The sequence below is a fragment of the Seriola lalandi genome, unplaced genomic scaffold (assembly GCF_002814215.2).
Source record: "Seriola lalandi dorsalis isolate HSWRI2012SDOR001 ecotype SW California unplaced genomic scaffold, Sedor1 jcf7180002054596, whole genome shotgun sequence".
Classification (NCBI taxonomy): Eukaryota; Metazoa; Chordata; class Actinopteri; order Carangiformes; family Carangidae; genus Seriola; species Seriola lalandi.
Window position 1 is genome coordinate 222853 of NW_019525149.1, and position 24827 is coordinate 247679.

Sequence of the window (24827 nt, forward strand, 5' to 3'; positions counted from 1 at the left end):
CTCCTGATTGTCATTGTATAATTCACACTCTGACTCAGTCAGTGCAGGAAGGGAATTTTCATTAGTAGAAAAAATTACATCACTCTAAGGTTCATCCTCTGACAATTTATGATGTATTATTTTAGATCAGACTCTGGTTAAACCACAATTTGGTTCCAAGTTAACTTGTCCAAGTCAAGGATATTAAGTTTGTGACATAATGAGGGTGAAACGATTCCCTGCAGGGATCAATAAAGTATCAAATTATTATTTTTGGTCTTGGGAAAATCATGAGGTTCCAAACATCACAGCTTTACACAGTGGAGCTTTTCAGACTGATTTGTGATGTTTTATATGCCAAGATTATGAATCGCTTTAAATTATCACAAGAACTGCAAGTTCAGTTGAAGAACATACCCCAAAAGAAAATATGTGGTCCAGAGGGCCATACAGTATTTTGCTACCTCAGTATTTTTCCTTAAGTTTTTTTTTTCTGTTTCAAAGAGAAACAAAATCAGACTACCTCATGTCTTGCTGACTGTCGAGTATACCATAATGCACAGTTTAGGTTCACCAGGTAGAGAAAAATATTTAGATTCGGAATCTGACACTGATTTTATTTACTTCCAGTTTTATATCAGTTAAAATTCTGGATCCCCGTGCTGAATACTTGCCTCTTTCAGCAGATGATGTGACATTTAACACATGTTATCAAAGAAACAGGAAATCCAGAAAGCAGATTGTCATGTTTCCTTTTTAGGAACTGGCTTGGAGCATTCATTCACTCTGGAGTCTTGAGTTTTATTTCCAAAGCTCAAACCCAAATCTTCAGTAATATCCCTGACTTGAAGCTAGTCCATAAGAAATGAGACTTGGCTTGGCTTCACAGGAGTAGGAGCACAGCTTTCCATTGTATATACTTTAAATTATGCTGAGGCTGCTGGTGCATCGGCCTGTGGCTGTGGTACAACAGCAGAGTGGCCATCGTTCAGGAAGAGAGGCTGAGCATCTAGACGCTCTCACACAGAAAGGGACGAGCCTCTCCTTCTGTCTGCATCTGTCAGCCACTTCCTGCACGGACCAAAATATTTAAGTTTCTCAACAAGGAACAAAATTAGTCTCATATTGTTCTTCTGATAAAGTGTTTTTTGCAGTTTATAAATAAGGAATATTCACACTGAAACTTAGAGGGTGATGAGCCTCTGCTATGTGATTGACGTACACATGTATGTGTGAGGTGGCCGCTCAGATTAAACACTAATGGATCAGCATATTTCCAAATATTTTCTCAAGGAGGAACAAAATTAGTTTCATGTCATGTGACCATAATTTTCAGTTTGTATCCCATTATTTTAGCTGTATAGAAATGTTTAGATTTTGATATGGACTCCCACCATTTTATTTATTTATTTATTTTTTTACAATTTTCCCTGACCTACTGACATTATTGAGATTTTTACGGTCTTGTTCCTTATGATTAAAGTATTCAGCTGACAGTAATGGATTTTGTAAGCAATGTTGAATTTATGTATATTTTTATACAATTAATACAAACTGCTTTGCTCCCAATTCAAGATACAGTGTGTTTAAGTTCTGAGGCCTGAGTGTCGGCCTCTGAGCAATTAGGGCCCATTGGATCAGCAAGCATGTTGTCAGATTGATATCAGTCAGCCTTTACTAAGACTAAGTGTTTAGGTTTTTACTCTGATTTAAGATTGTACAACTTATATATCTGTTCAATCAAAAAGGCTTCTCATATTCACACATAGAATGACGGTACTGTGAGAACTAATATTTGGATTTATAACCTGACACTATGCCTATTATCTGCAAATTCATGTCATAATAAACCACTGAACAAAGTTCACCTCAAAATACTGAATCAATCCTGTAACATATTTCTTGAATGAAGATGTTTTAATTACAGTTTCAGTAAATGGTGTAATGAGCCTATAGGCAAACGTGGAATAAAGTAAGAATAGTAGGATACTCAGAAAAAAATAGACATGCGTGAAACAGAATAAAATGTTAATTACATTCATTTAAATACATAGATAATTTCAGTAATTCAAAATTCATTATGATACAGGAAATGCATGCAAATAGCTAGGCTATAGTAATTTCTTTGGTGGCTTTAGGCTGCTGGAAATGCTGCTGTTGATGATGATGATGATAATGATGATGATGATAATAATAATAATATAATAATAATAATAATAATAATAATAATTAATAAAATACCATGTAAACAATAAAATGTAGAGACTGATACTGTTTTAGGCCAGCCTCAGGCTATCATTAGCTTAGCCTGCTATTTTCTAGAAACGGCTTTGTGTAAGTTTAGTGTCAGGCCCCTTAAAAAACCATAACTAATTGAAAAATAAATAATACCGAATCAGCTTATTTTCATGTGATATGTAACTACTCCTCTGTCGTTGTACTTGCAGTCTGCATAAACAGTTAAGGCCGCAGGTCCGGCCCCACCATCTAAACACCTTAAATGCTTGAAACTTGGCAACAGACCACCAAAAAGTGTCTCTTTCACGTGGAGAAGTATTAAAACCATCATACGTCCCCGTCATACAGGCTGAAGTACTTGCTGGCGTTTGAGAAGCAGAGGTAAGGCGTGCTACTCCCCGGGTACACCACGGGCAGAGGCATGGGCAGCAGGCATCTCCCCAGCAGGTTGCTCTCTTTGTACAAGGCCGGGAGCTGCCCCACCACCACGGGCTTTCCAGTCTCCGGGAAATCGGTAACGGGTCCGTCGATTTCGGTCGAGATTTGCCGTTTCAATTTATTCCTGCGGTTCTGAAACCATATTTTCACCTGGGTCTCCGTCAGCTGGAGAGAGCTGGCGAGGCAGGCGCGCTCTGCGCTGCTCAGATAGCGTTTCATGTCGAAGGTAGACTCCAACTGGAAAATCTGTCTCTTGGAAAAAATAGTGCGCGTTTTCTTTTTCGTTATCATTTTGCTCTTCTTGGCCGGGCTGGCTCCTTTGTGGGCGTCCGTGGCCGTGGTGGTGGAGCCACTCTCGTCGCAGCTGCTGTCCCCGCTCTCGAAGCGCACCTCCGTCGCTTTCCTCGGGTCTCCGCGGCTGATGATGACCGATTCCGTCGCTCCGGTGCAGTCTGTGCTCAACTCTGCAACAAAATCACACTTCGTTTAACCCTCTGTGGTTGAGTCTCAAACTGCGCTGCTGCCAATTGACCTTAAGCTGCAGCCTAATTCCATCAGATGTGAGCTGTGCGTAAAGGTGAACACAGATGACAGAAGTTCTCCATTATACACAGCCTACAGATACAGATTGACCAAAAACCCTCTTACCACTTTCGTGAAGCCTGCTGCCCGGGTCCTGCCTCTGCTGGGCTCCGTGCTCCTCGTGGTGACTCTGGAAACCGTCTTTACGCATCGCCGTGGCCGAGTCATCCTGCAGTCCGGTGGGAAGACGACCGTCACAGTTCCTCCCGCTTGTCTTGAGGTTGAGGATGTTGTCAATAGTGAATTTCAGAGAGGCGGCGGGTCGACATGGTGCGTCCACTTTGTTCATATTCTCCAAGGCGTAAGTCCTCTTGTTTACTTCCGCGACTCTACTGGACGTTAACTCTAAACCGGGATGTTAATCTCACTAACGTCTCAAAGCTCCACGAACCATAGCAGCAGCCGCTGAGCAGACACTACTGGGCTGGCGATGCTCTGCCTGCACCGCTACTGCTGACACCGGATGGAGCGCCCTGTGTCCTCTCTGATTGGTCCACAGGAGCGTACACCGAGAGCCAATAACAGCGAGGAGATGGGAGGCGAAGGGAGGGCAGGAGGGTGTTGTCGTGCCCTCCCTCTCCCCCCACTAGCCAACACTCCGCCCCAGCCCCCACCCCTCTCATTCTCATGCATCTGCTGCAGGAAGACCCGGGGTCCGAAACCCTGCAGGGGACCCCCAGGAAAATAAAGAATCTTTTAATATCAGTGTTATTTCACACCATATACAATATGTGCTCAGTGAGACCGTGCACACAGCTGATGGTGGTGTTGATCTTATCCTGCTCTGATCTGGCACTTCTTAATTCGACTCAGAGTTGGGGGTCCCGAACTTGATAAAAGTTATTCAACCGATTTGCAAAATGAAAGTGACGCGGATTGTTATTATTGCAATTTCATTGTGTATGCATCTGTGTAACTGCGGCATAATATTTCTTAAAATCACACATCATCATTTAGCATTGGAGTTATAGTTTTTTTTCTAAGTTGGGCGCACTGCTTTCTTTTGTAGCTATACGGAAACGTATGCAAAATATAAATGTACGAAAATACAGCCCAACAAATAGGTTATTTTTTTACATTATTATTTTTGTTATACGAGTTATTTATTGCATTTCAAAAATTGCATTTAAAATTGAACCCTAGTATATTTTCTGGAAGAAATGAGAAACTTTACAACTTTATTTCGGTCTTACCTTGTGCTTTTGCAGATGACATTTTAACCCATATATTTATCTTTTTCTCATTCAGCATTTAGTTACCTCCCCATCTCTCTTTGTGATGCTTTGTAATTTTAATCCACAACATCAGGATGGAAACTAGCAATTTTGCATGAATGAAGTTCATGCATTTATTGACGTGCTAAAATTCATAAACACATTTTCACATGTGGCGTTTTGACTTTGTCTCCTATTTGCCATTTGGATGAAGTTAAGTGTCTAACTTTCTCCAGCTCCTGCAGCAACACAACTTGCTGACTGGTGCATTTGTTAAATAAAGTCTGCAAACAGCAGGTTGGTTAAATTTATTTATTTCATCTCTGAAAACTGATTGGTAAAGCCTCGTTTTTGTCTGTCAGTGGAGGACAAAACACATTTCTGTCCTTTTGATAAATAACTTTAAGAACTATCCAGATAGTTGTACACTCAGAGAGCAGCTACTTCTCACACAGTCCTACTGCCGGCAGGAGTGTATAAAGGTTAACTTCGTAGTTTCCGAAGTCACAGGTTCCTGCTCTGAGCTCAGTTCATTGGTTGTGTCGCAGAACATATGGATTCACTTCATTCACTATAAACACCTCTCTGTGTAACCCCGTCCGTTTGTGATTGACAGAAATGAAGATACATTTGAGGCCATGATGTGTGTTAATAAACAACAGCAAAACAGACAGAATTGTGCTTGTTTTTTTTTTTTAATTTATTTATCTGTTTATGTGAAAAAGTGACAAAGTTGGAAAAATCTGTGGCTTTAAATATAAAAGTTTGCAAAAATATGTGTGTATTCAAACATACAGTACATGGACACCCCTGGCCTGCCCACGCTTGACTGTTATGATAGTCTATACAGTGGAAGAGACAGAGACTCTTGAAGAGGCTTGTGAACAGAAATATGAGGATGATTCATTACTTTGTGTTATATTCAGGGTCTTTGCAGCTCTTTGGATGTTGTGGGTTATTGCACGATTCGGTACTCACAGGGTGAACTGAAGTCAACAAACAGTTTGATACATGAGTCTTGAAACAGTCTTTACACCAAGCCGGTCATCTGCGATCTTAACATGCTCATGGAGTGAGCAAACGAGGACAGAGGGTAGCTGATGGAGCTGGAGAAGCCCGCAACGGGTGGAGAAACTGGATGTCCTGTCAGGTTGAAACCCAGCGCTGCGGTGGGCGCGGGTCCCTCGTGATACAAGATGGGCACCCTGACAATCCGCTGGGTCGAGTTTGGGATGTGAGCAGCCTCTAGATCCGCCGCCAGCTGCCTCTTCCATTTGTTCCTCCGGTTCTGAAACCAGATTTTGACCTGAGTCTCTGTCAGGTGGAGAGACGCCGCCAGCCCCGCTCTCTCCGAGCTGCTCAGATACCGTTTCACATCAAAAGTTGACTCCAGTTGAAACACCTGACTGCGGCTGAACACGGTCCGGGTCTTCTTCTTCCGGGTGGAGCTCGGGTCAGAAGTTGTGTCTTGCTCCGGCCGCGTGTCAAAAGCGTGCTGCGCGTCCTCGTTGTCGTCCGTCAGGTTGCTGTCCCCCGTTTTCCGGTCGGTCTCGTCGCTGCCCTCCGTCATCGGCTCGGACACGGCGGGTGAACCTCTGTCGCTGGTCGTTACGGAGCAGCAGTGATCCTCTGAGTTTGTATTGTCCCTTGGAGCTGAAAGGAAAACCGAAAATACCAATCAGAAAAAAAACCATTCAAAAATATTTTCACACATTTTTCACACATCTAGGCAGTTTCAGTGTTGAAGCATGGCGGAATAAACAGTCCGCACCAGAGGAAATTAAGTTGGAAGAGATAACACGTCAAATTGTTGACGTTTTAATCTACTTAGAGAAATGTAATCATTTTTTAAATAAAACTGGATTTAAATCCTATTTAAAATAGTCTTATGTTTTGCAGTTCATTCGTTACCAGAAAGTTGGGCTGCGCATGGGCAAAATTAAAACGTTTTGATTGGATTGTATAACACATGATCCATGAGGAAGTTGTGTCAGGCTCGATTGTGATACAGACACGAGTATAATGAACAGACCTCCGCAGTTTCTAACCCAATAATAACATCCAACAAGTTAATGCCGATATTCGGTGTGGACATCGCTGTTGACCCGGCTCTTCCATCACATCATCTTTTTAAAAAAAAATCTATCTAAATAGGAGGAAAGAGGATAGCACTTTGTTTACATGTGAAGGCGCATGTGAGTGGCACAAATGGCACTGACTGTGCGTAAAAGCGTCATGTTGACGTACAGTGTTACTGCGACTCTGTTTTGGTTTGTATTTTGGGCATTTGTGCGTAATCCACGTGCGCAATGTTGAGAATGGGTGACAGATTTCTTGATGACAAACATCAATGAAACGTCCTCTGCTTTTATGCAGTAGACTGGTCGGACATCATGAAATTGTACACGTGTTTTACAGGTCGACGCGATTCTTCAGCCTGTGTTCAATAAAATTGCTGTCAAAATTTGCATTACAAACGCAGTCAAGTCAGGCAGTGTATGAGTTTGGGAAGCTCGGTGAGCTGGGGGGGGGGGGATGGAGAGAGGAGCCACGGCTGTAAGAATCAGTTTATTTAATGAAGCCAGAAGCAACGTGCGACGTACCCGCTTTCTATACTCCACGTGCTTCTAAAAAAGCCACCTTGATAAATTCACATCGATAAATAAATGACCTCATGGTGTCAACTGACATAACAATTAGTGATGCATGGTGGTAAATAAAAGCTGCGTAAATGTGCTCTACCCCCAGAGGCCTTAAGCAAAAATATGATCAAGAAATGATTCTGACACACCATGAATTTTTCAGTTGTTTTTCTATCAAATAATATTAACCAATAGTTCGTTAATAAAAGCGCGGCACTCTGTTTGCACCATTCTATTAAACGCCTTACAGTATAGTACTGACAAAAGATACAACAATCTGTCCATGCGTTCTGTGTATTAAGTTGCAGTAAGGCTCAGTTTATTGCATGACATATTTCGCGCATGGGGGGAATAATCACAGATTTCCAGAAAGGATCGGAGCTCCGGGGTTACTCACTGTGCGCTGTTTCCAAAGCTCTGAAGTTCAAGGCAGCCCCCCCGCGGTACCACTGCAGCGGCGAGTCCCTGTACGGAGACCGAGCTGTGGAGCTGGAGCCATGGGGCGTTGGGGCGACCGTGTCCAAGTGATGTGCGTTCAGGACTCTGCCAGAAGAGACCGCGTCCGCACCAGCCTCCCCTCTACTGCTGTCCGACAGCGAGTCCTGCCCGTTCCGCTCCTTGCCCAGGAGGTTCTCGATGAAAAACGACGACGCCCTCGATGAAGTGGGAGTCTGTGTTTCGGTCAGCTTCTCCTGCATCTTTTCCTGACTTCACGGTGCTTTTTCACGAAAACAGAGCTGGTCCTGTCTTGATTGTGCGTTCAGTCGACTGAAAGTCCAAGCAGTCTTTTCAAGCCTCGCTGCTGTTGGGCTGTGATCAGATGAGGAGTCATGGCAGAGACGGGACGGGGATCTCCTCGGTGCTAGCGGGAGGAGAGGGAGACGGGGAGACGGAAGCAGTAGTACAGTGAAACGTCAAGTCTAACGCCGAACGAGCCGGGGGCATCCAGCGATTGGACGAGCACAATAGCAAATGGGGTTTTCCAAGGAAAGGAGACTGTCTCTCTGCGTCAGCTGCCGCCGTGTGTGTGTGTGTGTGTGTGTGTGTGTGTGTATTCACGTGCAGGGCCGTCCCCTCGAGGCCATGCAGCCAGAAGAAAACCTCTGTTCTTGGTACAGCACTCTTTATTTGGGTCAATTAGAGTGCAAATCAAAATAAAGATCAGCCAGGGCAGCAGCCATCCCTGGGGTCGAGACCCCGCCCGCCCCGCCCGCCCTGTCCACTCTGACATAGGAAGCACTTACGGTCAGCTATTACACTGGCAGGGAACGACAGGAGCCTGTCAATTTTTAAGGTTTCGTCTGTGTACGCGCGCGTGCGTGTGTGTGTGTGTGCGCGCGCGCTGAAGTAACCTATGTTAATCCTACATGGATAGAATCAAAAATTACCCGTGTTTTCATCATTCCATGGACTTGAGAAGCAAATACACAAAGTGAGGATATATTTGACATCAGGTGGAAGACGGTGACGTTTCAGTTTTTAGTGCGTGTGTGTGTTTGTGTGTGTGTTTTCAGTACGGGACCCTACAGGCCTACACATTAGGCCTAGTCTATATAACAGTAGTCAGCGTTGGTTCAGAGTGGCATGATGTTATTGACCCCAGAGTTATAAGGTTTGAGCACGTGCGTACCGAAGCATGCAAAATGGCAAGTGAAACGCTGCGTCCCGAAAATGCGGCCGCTGTCAAAGGTTATCCAAACTTTGCGTAATGGTTGATAATAGGCCTGTTTATCTGTAGCTTCTGCTACTGCGTGGTTTAATCAGCTCCAACTAAACACGCTCTCCTTTATTTTAAGATTTACTTGAGCTGTTGACATTTTATCAGGCCCGTTCCTCAGTAGGTTGTATGATGTTTCATCCCGGGGTTCTTTGCAAGAATTAATGTTACGGCAAAAAACAAAAACAAAACAAAACAAAAAAACAGACGTTTGTTTTAATACTTCTTCATCTTGTTTTTCTTTTTCCCTTAAATTGGTATTTATAAACTCGACATTTCAATTTGACTTGGAGCAACAGGCCTTTGGTTCCTCAGATATTCCTCAGTAAACAGCATCATTAGAAAGCAGCAGAGACCCAAACAAGAGAGTGACAGAGTGAAGTTTTACATGAAAGTCGCAGATATTTTGGGGCGGCTACCCGTGCGTGGCTTTACTTACAGCTCAGGATACAAAGAGGAAAACGCGAACTGATTGAAAGTAGCTGGTGTGTTTGCACTGAACTCAGCCCTCATCGCGCAGATTAAGATAAGATTATCACCATTAGATCATCAGAAACATTTCAATGAGTGCTGACGGGCGTCTTTACCCTTTTCGTTGAAATGGCAAGACATTTGAGCTTTTTATTTCCCTCAATGGACTCAGCAGCGCTGACCTTTTAACTCCATCCCTCCTCCCCTCTCTCTATCTCTATCTCTCCCTCTCTCTCCTTCTCCCTAAGGCTAGACTTACCCTTTGACAGAGGATCAGCGGTAATGTTGCTCTTCAACCTAACACTCAGCGCAGACAACGGTAACATGAGCCGTGTGTTGAAGAGCTGAGTCTTGCACCTGTCTTGTAATATCCCCCTCAATAAAGACACTTCACATGGCGGAGGTTGATGCGCCTTCAACTCTTAACTTCCTGTTTGATGACTATACGGTTGAACAATGACCCTCAGCTCCACCAGCTGCGAGATTTATCCAAAGAAAATTGGATTTATTATTACTTATTTATTTTATGATTGTCATTTAATATAGGCTAGAGTTGTGGAGTTGTGGAGGAAAAAGCCAACAACTTGGTCTCTAATAAACTCTGTAGATACTGGAAACGCATGCTGGTCTGTCTTCATGTTATTACAGATAATACATTTAAATAGCTCATTGAAACAAACTCAATAAATGTAAGCAACGGACAATGGGAATAAATGGCATATGCCTTTATCGCAGTAGGGCACAGACAATTCACATAGTCTGTCTGAGGGTGTAGCTGATGATAATTCACAAGATCATACCTGCTTGCTGCAAAGAAGACAATCTCTAAAAAAAAAATTCAATATGAAATATGTTGATTTATTCATCTTTATTATCATGCAATGTAGAAGCTGGATAAAATGAATAGCATCTCTTGTTACATTTCATACAAGCAAATAATTTTTACAGCTTCATGTTTTTTCAGGTATTTTGTGCTGCTGCACATAAAGGCTTTGTGATTTATCATAGATTTATGTTTTTACCATTTAGTCCTGCTGGTAATAAAAAAATCCTCTTTGCCATATAATGGGTTAAAGAATGGATTCTGATGCGTGACCATTAATCATATGAAGATGTGGGTGTTTAGCTGTTGAAGAGCAGTGGGTGCAGAGTTGTTGCAGTCACTCATATGAAATTACGTTCAGATCTTGTCGAGTACTATCTGCCTTTACTCACAGTCCCTTTCTTCAACAAACAGCAGAACATGCTGCTGCATTTCTCACTTATCTTCCTCATCATCATCATCATCATCATCACCATCATCACCCTGCGAATACAAAGCCTGCATGTGCGCATGTGTTTTATGCAGCTCCTTAAATATGTTTCTTTAAATATGTGTTTGCATGTGTCAAAACCCCACATTAGATCAGGTTTCTCTGTGTACACCAGGCCGTCTGAACGATGTGGCATCCCGGCCAGCGCCTCCTGCTCTGGTGGCCGACAGCCCAGACCCAGAGGCCCCTCTCTCACTTTTCTCTCTCGTCCTCCCCTGATCCTCATCCAGCCTGGCGTGCCCTTTGCTTTATATGGCCTGCTGGCCTGCTCCACAGCCACAGCCCCCTCCATGCCACCACAGCTCTGAAATACAGTTTCACCACACAGAATCATATCATCAGCATGTGCTCCAGGAGACAGCTGCATCAAATTGAGCATGTTTTCTCCAGTTGGCGGTGGCGAGCTTTTTCCAGCCCTCGATGCTGCCAGGCCTGTAAGCAGCGAAACTCTGTTACAGTTTGTTTTATTACCATCCAAGACGAAACTGTGTGCGATGGCAGAGAGACGAAATTGCATGGTTTTTGGAAAGCAAGTTGACTGTGTATAACATGCATTATATGCTTTGGACCAATGTAAACATTTTCCAGTCCTCTTGTTGGCAGCTGTAATCTCTCATTTTGTTCTGTTCGGAGATATACAGTAGATGATCTTTTTTTGGATTTGTATTTCAAGTCTACTTTTCTGTATTCAGTGTTTCATTTGAAATACATGCTTACTTCATATAACTCAGACATGTGACTGTTATTAACCAGCCATAGTTCCTCTCCAGTCTCCTGCTTTTTTATTTATCTTGAAATTACCCAGGTCTAATCACCATTTTATAACAGCCATTACTCCTTCAAGTGTGATTTTAATGGCTCTGGAGTCTACCGCTCTCAGTAGGGGTTTACAGTCAATGAAAGTGGAGACAGTTTGACCTAGTTCATTACACTGGAGGCAGTGAGACAGGCAGGAAGAGACAGGAAGGCATGTATGTCCTCTGGGGCATTTCACAGCTCTCTTTACATTGAGAGGTCTTCATAGTATCTCAGTTAAGTATAGTGACCTCAGCTGACTCGTATCTGAGGTGATGCCAGAATGTACAAACTCACACACATACAAGAATATAAACTTACAGTAAACACAGACATTTACAGATATTCCTTTGATTATTAGTTTCCACAATGGCAGACTTGTGGCACAAAGAAATCAAGTTAACATTAATAAAGCAGGCAAAGTGAACCACTGAGACTTGTAACAGTCACACAGATATGGAAGGGCTGCTACCTGACACAACACTGACTTTGGTTTATTGGGGGCCCTCTAATGGTTAACAGAGTGCAATGCATCTTAAGTTCCATACATCACATACAGTACATTTCCAGTAGTTATTCATCATCAGAGCAAAGAAAGCCCACCTCGCACCACGCTGGTTAGAAAGCAGCCAAAACCACCCTCTTGCTGTAATTTCATAAGCTGTTAAGCCCCTCTGCTAATATTCAGCTGGAAACAACTGCTGCTGGTAGTTGAGCAAAGCATGAAGGTGCCAAGCTCATGGCTTATACTTCAGAGCTGTGATAAAAGCAAAATACATTCTCTCTCTCTCTCTCTGTTTAAACCCACAAAATGTGGATTGTCTACTTCTAATATTTCATGTTTGCCTGTCTGGTAGTAAAATAGTGAATACAGAAGAGCGACTAATGTCGTCTCACCGTTCAGGATCTTGCCCAATCTGCATTTAACTATTCAGCTTTCTAACAAAATGTCATTTCATACCTACTTTTCTTAACTGGCACATCAGCTTAGCCTGACTGTGCTAGCTCTGGCATTAATAATTCACTGTGCATAATAAGTTGATGCTCCAGAGTTTGTTCTCATTGATAGTATTAGCCGAGGTGAGCATTCTTGGCCAGACTTTGTGACGCCTGCACACCAGCATAAAGTGGGCTTTAATTGCCCATAATCTCTGTCGTTCCCTTTCCTCTCAGTGCAAGTCAACAGCATATAGCCCACGAATGCCAGACCTTAGCAAGGCATTTTTAGCTCCCTATCAGCGCGATTCTCACAACAAGGAATGCTTGGAAGTGATTTTTCGACTCTGAACTCTAAGGACTTTGGGGGGGTTTTTACACCCAGTTGGATTTCAAGTCAGCACATTCATGTTTGTATTCAATAGCAAAACAAGAGCTTTACATCTCAGACGCATTGTTTCCCTTCATAAGACAAACTTAATTCATGTTGCCACACCTGAAAGCTGCATTTCCACAAAGGAAACAACACACAAAACAACATATATATATATATATATATATATATATATATCTCTTTAAGAAATAACAGTACCACTTTCCTTCCACATGTTTGCTTATTTATCTCTCTCATTATTAAGAATTCATTCAGAGCCTGCTGTAACCTAGTTTCATGATCATTCTGCCTCATGTATTCGTGTCAGTAGGCCATTCATTTGAAGAACAGTTTGTTTTACATATGGTAGAAAACACATCTAATCATTATCAGCATTCATGCACGATAATGCCACTTTAAAGTCCCTAAATTGACGGGTCAGACCTTTCTATCTCCAGTCAAATGTTCAGGTTCAAGGGTTTTAACCACAGGCTGGATTTCATTGATAGAAAATGGCACAACTATCACATCAAATTACATCCAAATGGATTTTATCTGAAGGAAATATTAATTACATCTAAGCTGGGCTGCTCCACCTGATCTGGATTTATTCTGTTAAAGAATCTAATGTTAGTATTTGTTTTCCTCTTCTGTGCAGTGTCTCACAAAACTCAAACATCTGAAAATTCAACGCAGGCCTATAAGATGCAAAATGTGTAAGAAACGAAAGACTTATCTTTAATGTCAGTAATTGTATTTACTTGTTTATTTTCTATGATGTACTTAGTCTGTATTGCTGACATCAAGAGGAATGTTAAACCTGTGAGTCATAGGCTTTAAAGTTCAAGTGTGCCTGTTTTTTTACTACAAGTCAAACCCCCCATTCTTCCAGTTTGTATTGAAATTTAAGCCAGGGAAAAAGCTTAAAATGGTGCGAAGGTAATCGGTAAACTGAAGGTTAAAATTTATCCCTTTTCAGGGATTAAGAAAGTGGTTAATTTACAGCTTTCCTGCAGCAGTGGAATACATGCAGCCTTGACAGTTGATGCAAATCCTATACAGGTGATGACTTACAAACCCTCTGTCTATACAAAGACACCCTGTTACTGCACCTTCTAAGGCATTATATACAACACATACTGCAGGAAGTAGCGCTGTATATTGCTATCTGAGTGGTGAGAAAAAAACATGTAAGGGAGGAAGACAGGCTGGTTGGTCAGGGTTTCATTCTACAATAAGATAATGAGCCAAAACATTAGAAGAAAAGAAGCAGGCGGTGGCTTCACATGATGAAGAGCAGCACAGTCTCCAGACTTAAACCCTGTGGAGCTGGTTTGAGCTGGACAGAAGGTGTAAAGAAAAACAAACTACAAGTGCAACACATTTGTAGGAACTTCTGCAGCTCTGCTGGGATGAACTTTCTGAATAATGTTTGATTTCCACTGTAGAAAGAACATGAGTGTGTTCGGCTGATGGATGAGTGAAAAATTTAGATTAAATTTAGTTCAACAAGAAGATTCCATTAAAATCTCCAATTGTTTATTTCTTCTGTGCTTTAATGTCAGAAACACTGAGACACTGAATTGTGTAAATTTAAAGCAAAGCTGCAGAAATTGAGAGTTTCTCTAACGTTTGACCCATAGAGTACATAAACATCAAATCTCATATTCATTTTGTTAATATGTTCAGGTTGGAGCATTTTTTAGCAGCTATAGCTGCTCAAAACATTTGTGAACATCGTCATTGGTCATACAGATCTGTCGGGTTAAATCAAAATAAATGTATGTACTTGTTAATGAATATCAAACATAAGAACCAGGTGAAATTAAATACATATTGTTTATTTTCTTTACAGCTCTCCTCAGCTTATTGTCAAAGAACTAGACTGAATTTATTAAAACAAAAACAAACAAAAAATGTCTATAAAAAAGAGGCCAAGCTTTAAAATGAATCAGGGCAGTTTAGCCTCCCTTCCTGGATAAAACTCGAGACCACCACTGCCAGTTTCTCCGCTTATAAGGCCTTATGTGTCTGGAGGATTTCTAACGGGAATGTCCGTTTGTTTAACCTCTTTACGGTACGTTAACCCCTGTCAGGACGTACTCGTCAGCCCAGTACAAAGGGGCTGAAAAGCGGGGACCTTTCCCCCTCGACCGACCCTGTGCGCAAATCCTGCTCTCCTGCTCCAGAGTGCTTAGAAAGTTCTGCGTCCCTCGAAAGAACACCTTCAAATAAGGGAAACGAGGCACGACAACAGGACAGAAAAAGTTTGGTTGGTCATTAGATTAAATTATCACATGCTCAAAAACTCACTGTTATAACACACCGATATATAAATATAGAAGAAAGGTCACTGTAAATTAACTGTAGAGTATAATCACGCTTCTCTTTATAGTTTAAAAAGCATTTTTTCGTTTGGGCACATTAAGCTCATATCGTGAGTAACCAAAACTAAATTATGCTTCCGAGAATAAACATGGATTTTGTGAATTTCCTCTCTCAGCCCTGCAGAACCCGAGGTACCGTATTTTCTCTCTCTGCTCTCTGGAGAAGGACATGGTGTAATATATCTGCATCATTTCTTACCTTGGTTGAGAACATGTGGCTCGGGGACTCGCTGACCTCCAGTAATAAGCTTATGACAAATAGATCCGTGTGCGTAAAAGACCGGGACCTGCCCAGCGTTCAATACACGATCAGAATCGGGATTTGAAAAAAAAAGAAGGAATCTGGTCATGTGGCGAATGAAAAGGGAGAACTGGAGGTCATGAGTGTAGACAAAATAATGAAAACACTTCATCAAAGAGATTTTAAACACTGTTGCTGCTCTGAATACGTAATCTGACCTTGTTAATTATGCTGTAATGCTATGGGAACCCTCACACCCAAGTTATGACAACTAGAGCTCTTTAACAGCCACGCAACAGCAAAAACAGACTGTGAATATACTTTTGTAAAGAGCTGCTTTTATTTGGAGATGCATGATTATTATGAAGTCTTTGCAGCTCGCAGTAGGCCGAACTGGGGACATAATTTACCAGGCTATCACGTTGCGGTTTGAAATTAATCCACGGAAAAGAACAAACTCGGTGTTAAATATTTCCCAACATTAATAACCCTGTGTTAGCCACCAATCACTTATTAGAAATCAGATTAGCTGCATATTGACCACAGTTAAGCTATGAATCTCAATTCATTTGCGCCATAATGAAAAATCAAATCCATCAAGGCAGATCATGTGAGCCCCCCCCCCGGGTCAAAGTTTGTTTTAAAGCCTGTTTATTCAACCTCGCGCCCTCAAGCAGTTACAGCTGCTGGTCTGTTCAACAACTCCACTAAATGGGTTTTTAAAAGGCCGCAAAGCAATAAAATCTCTCTCACACCACCCCACCCCCCACACACACCCCCTCTCTATCTATCTCTATCTATCTATGATCGCGTGAGAAAGAAGAGGAGGGCATGAGAGGAAGCGCACACGGAGGGGACGAGGTCTAGCGCGCGAGTTATAGGCCCGCTCCGCGCGCTCTCTCTCTCTCAGCTCGAGCGGAGTAAATTAGGAGGATGGAGCAGACTGACGGTCCATTATCACTGTTCAAATGACTCCACTTATCAGAGAGAGAGCGAGCTCTGCTGTAAATGTTCCGCAGGTAAATTCTAACACCATCTCAGTGTCACAGTCTTTATCTTTGAATTAGCTGCCTGTTTTCGTGTATTCACACAGTCTGACAGTCACACATTATCCCAGATTTTGTTCTTGCTCTGTCAGAACCATATTCATAATGTATTGTATATTCGCGTTGTACCAGACACTGATAAAATGATTTTTTCGAGACAAATAATGGGTAATAGCATATTTTAAATAATATCGATACGGATTTCGTTTTTTTCCTTTTGTCCACACAAAAGCAAACCTGTGATTGTTGCCGATCTTGTAGCTGAAGACAGTTTTTCTTCCTCTCACGTAGTTCCCTTTGATTCATGTTTGATTGGCTTTAATTTTCGTGCAAAAAGAAAAGAACCTTCAAATAACCAAATGACTTTGACTTGTGTGAGAGGACTAATTTAAATATCCATAATTTCTTTTTTCTTTCTTTCTTTCTTTCTTTCTTTCTTTCTTTCTTTCTTTCTTTCTTTCAATTAATTCATTTTTTTGGTTAAATTAGATTAGACTAAAATATTAGAAATGTAATACAGTGTATTCTTAGTGAGGCAACGTCTTGCAAAGAAAAAAATTGAAAGACAGAAGTTTGCATATTTTCAACAGTGATGCTCATGTATAAATGCTCCACTCTTTTATTTGGCACAAATACTCTCACTTCTTTAAGTTTCCTTCAATTGACTTAATTTTAAATCTTTTTTTCTCCTCACACTGTGGAGGTGTGAGAACAAATGAGCAGAAATTGCAATTACACAATGAAAGAAGTGTTAAACTTAAACAGCCTCACTCAGGATGTGGTGAGTGTACTGATGAACATTGTCAACATTTTAGTCAACCCCCCAGTGATGGGACTGATCTCATATCAGTGTCAAACGTGTTTTAGTTGTTGCGTGAAATTGAGGTATTGTCTACATGGCTTACATCTTAATGTAACAATATTCTTCCATTTTCCATTTTTAAAATGTATTTCTTAAGTAAAATCAGTGAAGTGAAGGGAAAGTTAACTCTCTGTTTTTTTTTGTTTGTTTTTTTGGATGGAGACCCAGGTGGGACACAAAAGGACTTCATAACTAACATCACATCTCAAAAACACTGCAAAATCTAAAAGTAAAGCACAAGGATAAAACAATGGGATTAGATAAAACAACTCAACAATCAAACACAAATAGTGAGAATATACATATGACCTAAATGTCAAACTGTATAGTACACATATACTACTGTGGTGAAGTTAAATGATATAAATGAGAAATTAGTACAGAAAAGAAATGACTTTGAAAAAATAGAAAATAAAAAATCTAGCTTCATTATTTGGAGAATAGCATTTTTAGTTGACCTGATTTATGTTTTGATTAAAGCATGTAGACTAAGACTTTGAAGATAGTAGTGTTATTATTAAGTTACTTTTTCCATCTAATTTTGTGTTAATATAAAATATTTCACTTCTAAATACAGGCTGTGGTCATCTAATCTTCACATATTTAGTAGAAGTATCTCCTGTATAAGCAAGGAATGAATTAACAACAACAGTCATCACACAGGGAAATAATAAGGCTTCACTTTTACCTTCTTTATTCTTTTGAAACATCTCATGTGAGGCAGAAGCAGATACAAGAACAATGTTATGACAAAATTATTATGAGCTTACATTCCTTTTCAGGATCACATATTTACTATAAGGTCAATATGGGATAGTCCACACAACACTGACATGCAGAGAGGGTCAAAGGAAAGACAGATTCTCAGATACTGAGGAAAGGAAAATGCAGCAGAAGACTGGAGGAGGACAGAGGTCAGTAGAAGAGAGTGAAGGGGGGATGAGAGTCCAGCTAAAAGTGAAGAAAAGGCACGGCAGCTAACCTAACCTGAAGCGACATAAAAGAGTAAAGAGCCTGCATGTGCGCATGTGTGTGTGTATGTGGATGGGGGGTTTTAGTGCACGTGTGTGCGTGTGTGTTAGTGAGACGCCAGGCTACACTCTGTTTTCTTCAGTCTTGTCACGCAACAGTCCTCGAAGCCCCACCCTTCTTCCACTACTACACTTCTGAGTGTGTGTGGAGTCCTTCTGACCTACCATCCAACTGACACACACACACACACACACACACACACACACACATGCACGCACACACACACATCTGAGAAATGGCCTATTTTCGGTGACTCTCAGGCCAAAGTGATTACAGTACAGTCTCCATACTCATAGTTTGCAGGGGTTGGAGCATGTTTTGGCCCCTTAATGTGCTCTCAATGAACGAGTGAATACAGGGATCACCTTAATCCGACCCTCCCCCTCCTGGGATAAGTCGTCCATGTGGGCACACAATACCATTGATGCAGGATACGATGCCCCTAATCTGTATAGTCTAACGGGGGTATTTGCAGTATGGATCAGCAGGGAGATATTAAATGACAGGACACAGAAATGGAGGGGTGGTATCATGCGATTGAGTGTCTCCACTGAAAGGCAACTCTCTTTCCTGACATGTCGCTGGGAGCAGTTCTTAAGACACCAGTAGCAGTTCTGTTGGTAACGTATTGATTCCATACATGAAATATTAACCAAAGAGATGAAGACATTCTGTGGGTTATATATTAACATTTGTTATCCTTTATTTCTAAAAACAGAAGAAGCCTTCAGCTCAGAAGATGTGTTCAGTAACATAAATCAAATCAAGTTCTCTCTTCATATACCACGATGAATCTGACTGTGAGTCTTCACACATATCCTCCATCTCCCAACCGTCAATATATGTTGAAACATTTCAGACAAAAACATCAAGCTTGTGTTCAGGAAATGAACTCAGTCACAGCAGCCTAAAAATGTGTTTTTTTGAAAACTAAAAATGGTAAAATACACCTTAAATGTAGTTATTATTTGAACTGCTTTTAAATAGTTTTAAAAATTGTTTTACACACCACACTGAAGTGTATTCTCTTACACCAGTAATACTTAAAATCTCAATTAGATGTTTGCATTAATATTTCAAACAATGTCAGAAAACAATTCTCTCTTAACTAGCATTTCCTTTGTTTGAATATTTATGTTTTTTGCTGGTACACTCTTTTTCTCTCTTCACTCTTAGGTTTCTCTTGTTTCCTTGTTCACAGAGAGAAATTACTGTAAGACAAATATCACAGAGAAGTATTGCATTTTATAAAGTTTGTATTGATATAATTGAGGTTACTGTTGCATTATTATGGTACTAAAATTTGAGGTTATTTTTTGTTGCATGCAGTTGAAAATAAAACATGACATCAGTTATCATACACACACACACACATACACACACACACACACACACACACACACACACACACACACACACACACACACAAAGATTATTCAAAGTAGCCATCTCGAAGATCTCTGTTTTGTTATCTTTGGTGGCACCTCTGGCAGTACATGGTAATTGCAGGTGTGTTTTTGAAGCATTGTATTATTATATATTAATAATCATATTATTATACATGTTATTAAATTATATGCACCCAGGAGTTCTGGCAGATAATATGGCAGATATATGATTTATCAGTGGGTCATAGGCTCAGCTCACTGTGTTAACTCATTCTGCTATAGACAGTGACTTAAAAGACATTTAAATGAAAATGTTCTAATTCTAATTTGCCACTTTAAAGTGTAGAAAAGTTTTGAAGACTCATTTCCTCCACAGAATGCTGTTTTGAGTAAACACATATTTTACCAGCATTTTTGTCATTTAGTATATTACATATTCTTTAACATGTGATATAACATGTTTGTTTTTTTTTTGTTTTTTTTTACATTTCATCCCAATATATTTCATTAGACAAATTAATCTTGCAATGCCTTTGTCTGAAATAATCTCTTTTATTTGTTTTTGTTGTAAACAACAACAGGAATTGTATCTTCATTCATTCATTCACCTCTCACCTTTTCTGTGGCTTGTATTTTGCCGGTTCTGCAATTTTCCCAGGGCTGCAGTTTTCTTAGTCAACCTGAGTGATATGCAAAAGATCTCACACTTCCACGAGATCATACATTCTCCAGGATAACAAAGTGTGTGAGAGCCATGATTAGATACATGGAGGCCTACTGCAGCGTTCTGCCCAGAGGACTGGCTGATGATTGGATGAAACTACACAGTTTCCTCTCTCTCCACAGGTCCCTGGCCTTTGTCAAGACCCATACTGTCAGAAAACATTTGTACATTACCTTGTCAAGCACACACACACACACACACACACACACACACACACACAAACACACACACACATTGAACTCACTCTTAATTCTGACCATGCTTCACTCAAACTGTTTGAATTCAGTTTGTCTGATGCAAATGCCCATTTGACTTTGATATAGAAATACTGAATAACAGTGTTTCTTCACTTCCCCTCTCTCCCTTTTATCTTTAACATCAAAATTCACACACACACACACACACACACACACAATGCAGTGCACACAAAGACACAGGTATCACCAGGTGGCACCAAAGTACATGTTTTCATTAGTTTGCTCTGCACCTGACACATACTGAGTTATCCTCCTAGCTTTCTGTAAACCCTGCTGTCACTCTTCATCATCTTGTGTGATAATGACATGCAGTGTAATCTCCCTACAGTGAGCACAAATCTATTGAAATTATCATGTGTCCAAACGTATACTACCTTTTAAAAGTTGCACAGAACGCTGCTCTCACTCCTCTGCTGGATGATGGTTGTATATGATTGTGGGCTCCATGTTGTAATTCTTAATTTAAAAAAAAAAAAGTGTAAATTTTCAGTTTTATCAGCAGCATGTGACTTTAATGTGATATTAACCATAAGATGGCACTAGAGTCAAACTAATACAGCCTTGATCAAAACCTGCTGTCCTCCTGAATTATTTTCAGTGGTTGTCATGGCAACAGATATGCTTTTCTTCTCCTCCTGAAGGGTTTTGCTTTCCAAGGTCCTTTGCTCTTCACTGATACCTGTTTGGGAAAGCTAATGGTCTGAGCAGCACTTGCAGAAAATCACTCCCGGTTAAATTGAGCATAGGTGCAACCCATCACTGAGCTGAGTTGTTGTAACAGACTCAGATGTAACATGCTTCGCTCAGAAATATCATGACCTGCTGGGTTTGACTGACACACAATTGGTTTTACTGAGTGACTGTAGTACAATTTTGGGAAGTGATTTAAGTCTTCTTTGAAATGCTTTATGCTTAAAAGGAACTTGAGTTATTGTCATTTATCTCACGCCTTCGTTATTATGCTCGTCATTCTTCAGCTTCTCTCCATGAATAATGTGTTAGGTTAAAATTATTCCACTACAAAAGGCACCAGCCCCATTAGCTTTATAATTACTTAATTTGTTACTACTTGATTTAAGCCGGAGGTTCCCAGCCTCAAAGTACAGCTGCATTTCATTCTTGCCGTCTAATAGGGGCTGTTTTTAACCTGGGATGACAGGCGAGTGCTGCGGTGCAGGATAAGGTTACTGAGAGCTGAAATGTGACACGTATAACAAGATTTTGACCTAAAATTTGTACAATCAGCAGGTAAACCAGGCATCTGCAGCAGATAAGCTCACACAGAAAAAGGCATGGTATACAATAACAACTACACCACTAAGGCAACACACACAGTCTGACCAGTAACAGGAGGAAAATGCTGCTGAGCCAGTGAGGAGTGGCTGGGGAGACATCATCTCCTGAGGTGATGTGGTGATTGGGAACAAGTGTGCAGAGCAGGGAGACACAGTGAGGGTGTTGGTAGACAGGGGAAGCATGACTGGCTCTGAAAAGCAAATAACATAGACACAAACAGAGAGAGAAAAATGAGCCGGGGGAGGAAGTGTGGCGTAGGCATGACAGAAAGCACCGATTCAAGCTGTTATTGTTGGCCAGAATATCGCTGGTCTGAGCCATCGGACCAATTAGGCCAAGACCTAAGACCTGATACCCAAAGACTGCTCTTATTTTGTAACTACTGCTGAGGTTCCCTCGAGCAAGGACTCAACTTCACAGTGACGCAGTGATCTTGTATGGGAATGTCCCATTACTAACTGTTGTGAATATAAATCCAGCAGCACGGGGACTCATTTTCAGGATCATCTTCAGCTCTCAAGGACACAGCAAAAAGACCTTTAGATTAGTTAGATCGAGATTTTCATCAGCATAAACGACCAAACAAAAAATGCAAGCGGTGTCCTCACAGGGAGAAGACGTCTAATGGGGTTGTTTTACTCACATCCAAGGCCAGTGTTTCGGCCCTTTACATGAGTGATTTGTGAGCAAGTTTTCCTTTTTCTCCTTCTTCCTCTTCTTTTTGTTAAACTTCTACTGAGTGAAAATGTGAACAGACATTATCTCAAAGCACCTACCTTTTTGCATACTCAGGCATTTCAGACCATCAATAATGCTGTCGTCGTCAGTGCAAGATGCTTCAATTAAGTAAAGGACAGACATCCATCAATTCATCTCCTTGTGTTTTCGGTCAAGACCTCAGCCTGATATCTGCAGATAGCTGGCTAGCTAGCGTGAGCTGCTCGGCAGGTGCAGACAGACTGAGAATCTGCCCACTGTCCAGTCGACTCTGATGGATTCGTCTCTCAGCACTAGCGATAACACCTCGTCAACAAACACAACCCGAGAGCACAGATCAGTCTTTTGTTGCCAGCTAGTGTCCCATGTTTCTTTCAGGCTGAAAATAAACATTTTGTGCAGGTTATGTAGACATTTTGCACCTCAGATAGGCAAGCAGAGCCAAACAGCCAACTTATACTTTTTAAAATGTATTTTTTTTACATTCAATAGCCTAATGGCAAAAATAAATTTTTCTCTACAGTGCAGCAGTACAGTGTTTCACAGAGCACATTTAAAGTGGCCTTAAAGGAAGCACCATATATATTCAATTTAAAATTATGTAACTTTTGTAATCAAGAAAAGCTGAGAATGTCGACACAGCTGCTATTTATTTGCTATTTACAGTATATGTTAATTGTATCGTATTGAAAATAAGCCTTCTGGCTTTACTGTGTTTCCCTCCTTGATGATTTTTAATGTGATGACTGCAGTGTAGTGTTATATGAATTTTTGATCATCAAATAAACAAGTTCATTTATTCATTCATATATTCATTAATGACACCATCAATGCCTTGGAGGATAAACTGTCCAAAAGTGAGTGTCATTATCCCCAGTTGCATCTTTCATCACATTCCTCCATGACAGCAGGATTTTTTCCTGTGGCTGTTGTATGGACGACACTTAGTATGAACTAGTTCGTCTGAAGCATTCTGAACCCTTTAATCCAGCTCTTCTCCTTTTCTCTTCTCTTCTCTTCTCTCCTCTCCTCCTCTCCTCCTCTTCTCTCCTCTCCTCTTCTCTCCTCTTCTCTTCTCTTCTCTCCTCTCCTCTTCTCTCCTCTCCTCTTCTCTCCTCTTCTCTCCTCTCCTCTTCTCTTCTCTCCTCTCCTATTCTCTTCTCTCCTCTTCTTCTCTTCTCTCCTCTCCTCCTCTCCTCTTCTCTCCTCTCCTCTTCTCTTCTCTCCTCTCCTATTCTCTTCTCTCCTCTTCTCCTCTTCTCTTCTCTCCTCTCCTCCTCTCCTCTTCTCTCCTCTCCTCTCCTCTCCTCTCCTCTCCTCTTCTCTCCTCTTCTCTCCTCTTCTCTCCTCTCCTCTCCTCTCCTCTTCTCTCCTGTCCTCTCCTCTCCTCTCCTCTTCTCTTCTCTTTTCCACAGTCTTTTCCTCTTAGAACAATGTGTTGCATTATGAATAAAAATGTATTACACAGCTACAATTGCTCAAATGATTCTCCTGACCTCACAAGTATGAATGTTTTGTATTCAGTGTCCTCATACTGCATCCTCAATGATGTCCACAATATATCACCTCAGAGATGTGAACTTGAGTGTGTTTGTTTGTGAGGAACATTAAGAAAATACCTGTTTGTGTGTGTGTCTGCCCGTGACTTCACACAACAGAAATGTGATTTCTTACCTTTTTCTTCCCATCCTTCACCAACTCTAACTTTCCTGTTCCCTCTGCGCTGTGAGTGATTAAGAGCCTATTTCAGTCATATTACCATGATATAAAAATGGACCAAATGTCAAATGGTACAGCATTATACTGACTGCCCCAGGCTGAGTCAGCAGCAGGTTATTTGTCACAGTCTCTCTGCTGGACTTAGAAGTTTAACTACTGAGCTAAATAGATTTGGTCACACATATATAGATTCATGAGCGGACTGATAAGAATGGATGGGCGGCACACCTCTTCTTCTCTTCCTCCCAATTTCCCTCCTCACTTGTACCACGTAGCTCAGAGTTAGCCGTGTGGAGATGAACAACGAATAAGGTCCAGGGAGAGACATTTACAACATGAGAGATTTTGAGTCAATATTCGATTAAAAGGCTCAGATGTGGAGGAATTTTTTGAGAGTGATATTTTATGTGCTCGCTTTATGTGTTGAGAGATTGATTTACGGTTAGCACCTGGGATTTAT

At 41.1% G+C, this 24827-nt stretch overlaps 2 protein-coding genes and 1 long non-coding RNA gene across 3 annotated transcripts; all 3 read right to left on the reverse strand.

The window, feature by feature from the left end:
- Positions 1-1877: 1877 nt before the first annotated feature.
- hmx4 (H6 family homeobox 4) lies at positions 1878-3694 on the reverse strand. The gene is made up of 2 exons (XM_023419271.2): positions 3304-3694; positions 1878-3119 (listed from the first exon to the last, which is right to left on the reverse strand). The coding sequence occupies exons 1-2, from the start codon at positions 3524-3526 to the stop codon at positions 2545-2547; spliced, it is 798 nt and encodes a 265-aa protein (XP_023275039.1). The 5' UTR covers positions 3527-3694; the 3' UTR covers positions 1878-2544.
- Positions 3695-5127: 1433 nt separating this feature from the next.
- hmx1 (H6 family homeobox 1) lies at positions 5128-8153 on the reverse strand. Its single transcript, XM_023419273.2, has 2 exons — positions 7491-8153; positions 5128-6104 (listed from the first exon to the last, which is right to left on the reverse strand). The coding sequence occupies exons 1-2, from the start codon at positions 7789-7791 to the stop codon at positions 5482-5484; spliced, it is 924 nt and encodes a 307-aa protein (XP_023275041.1). The 5' UTR covers positions 7792-8153; the 3' UTR covers positions 5128-5481.
- Positions 8154-9991: 1838 nt separating this feature from the next.
- Positions 9992-15358, reverse strand: LOC147818384 (uncharacterized). The gene is made up of 2 exons (XR_015438014.1): positions 15285-15358; positions 9992-10898 (listed from the first exon to the last, which is right to left on the reverse strand). It is a non-coding gene; the product is annotated as an uncharacterized LOC147818384 (long non-coding RNA).
- Between the last annotated feature and the right edge of the window lie 9469 nt (positions 15359-24827).

Coding starts and splice junctions, on each gene's coding strand:
- hmx4 (XM_023419271.2), bottom strand. CDS start 3,526: ATGAACAAAGTGGACGCACCATGTCGACCCGCCGCCTCTCTGAAATTC. Junction 3,120..3,303: donor CAGCAGGCTTCACGAAAGTG/GTAAGAGGGTTT, acceptor ATTTTGTTGCAG/AGTTGAGCACAGACTGCACC.
- hmx1 (XM_023419273.2), bottom strand. CDS start 7,791: ATGCAGGAGAAGCTGACCGAAACACAGACTCCCACTTCATCGAGGGCG. Junction 6,105..7,490: donor AGCTTTGGAAACAGCGCACA/GTGAGTAACCCC, acceptor TTTTCCTTTCAG/CTCCAAGGGACAATACAAAC.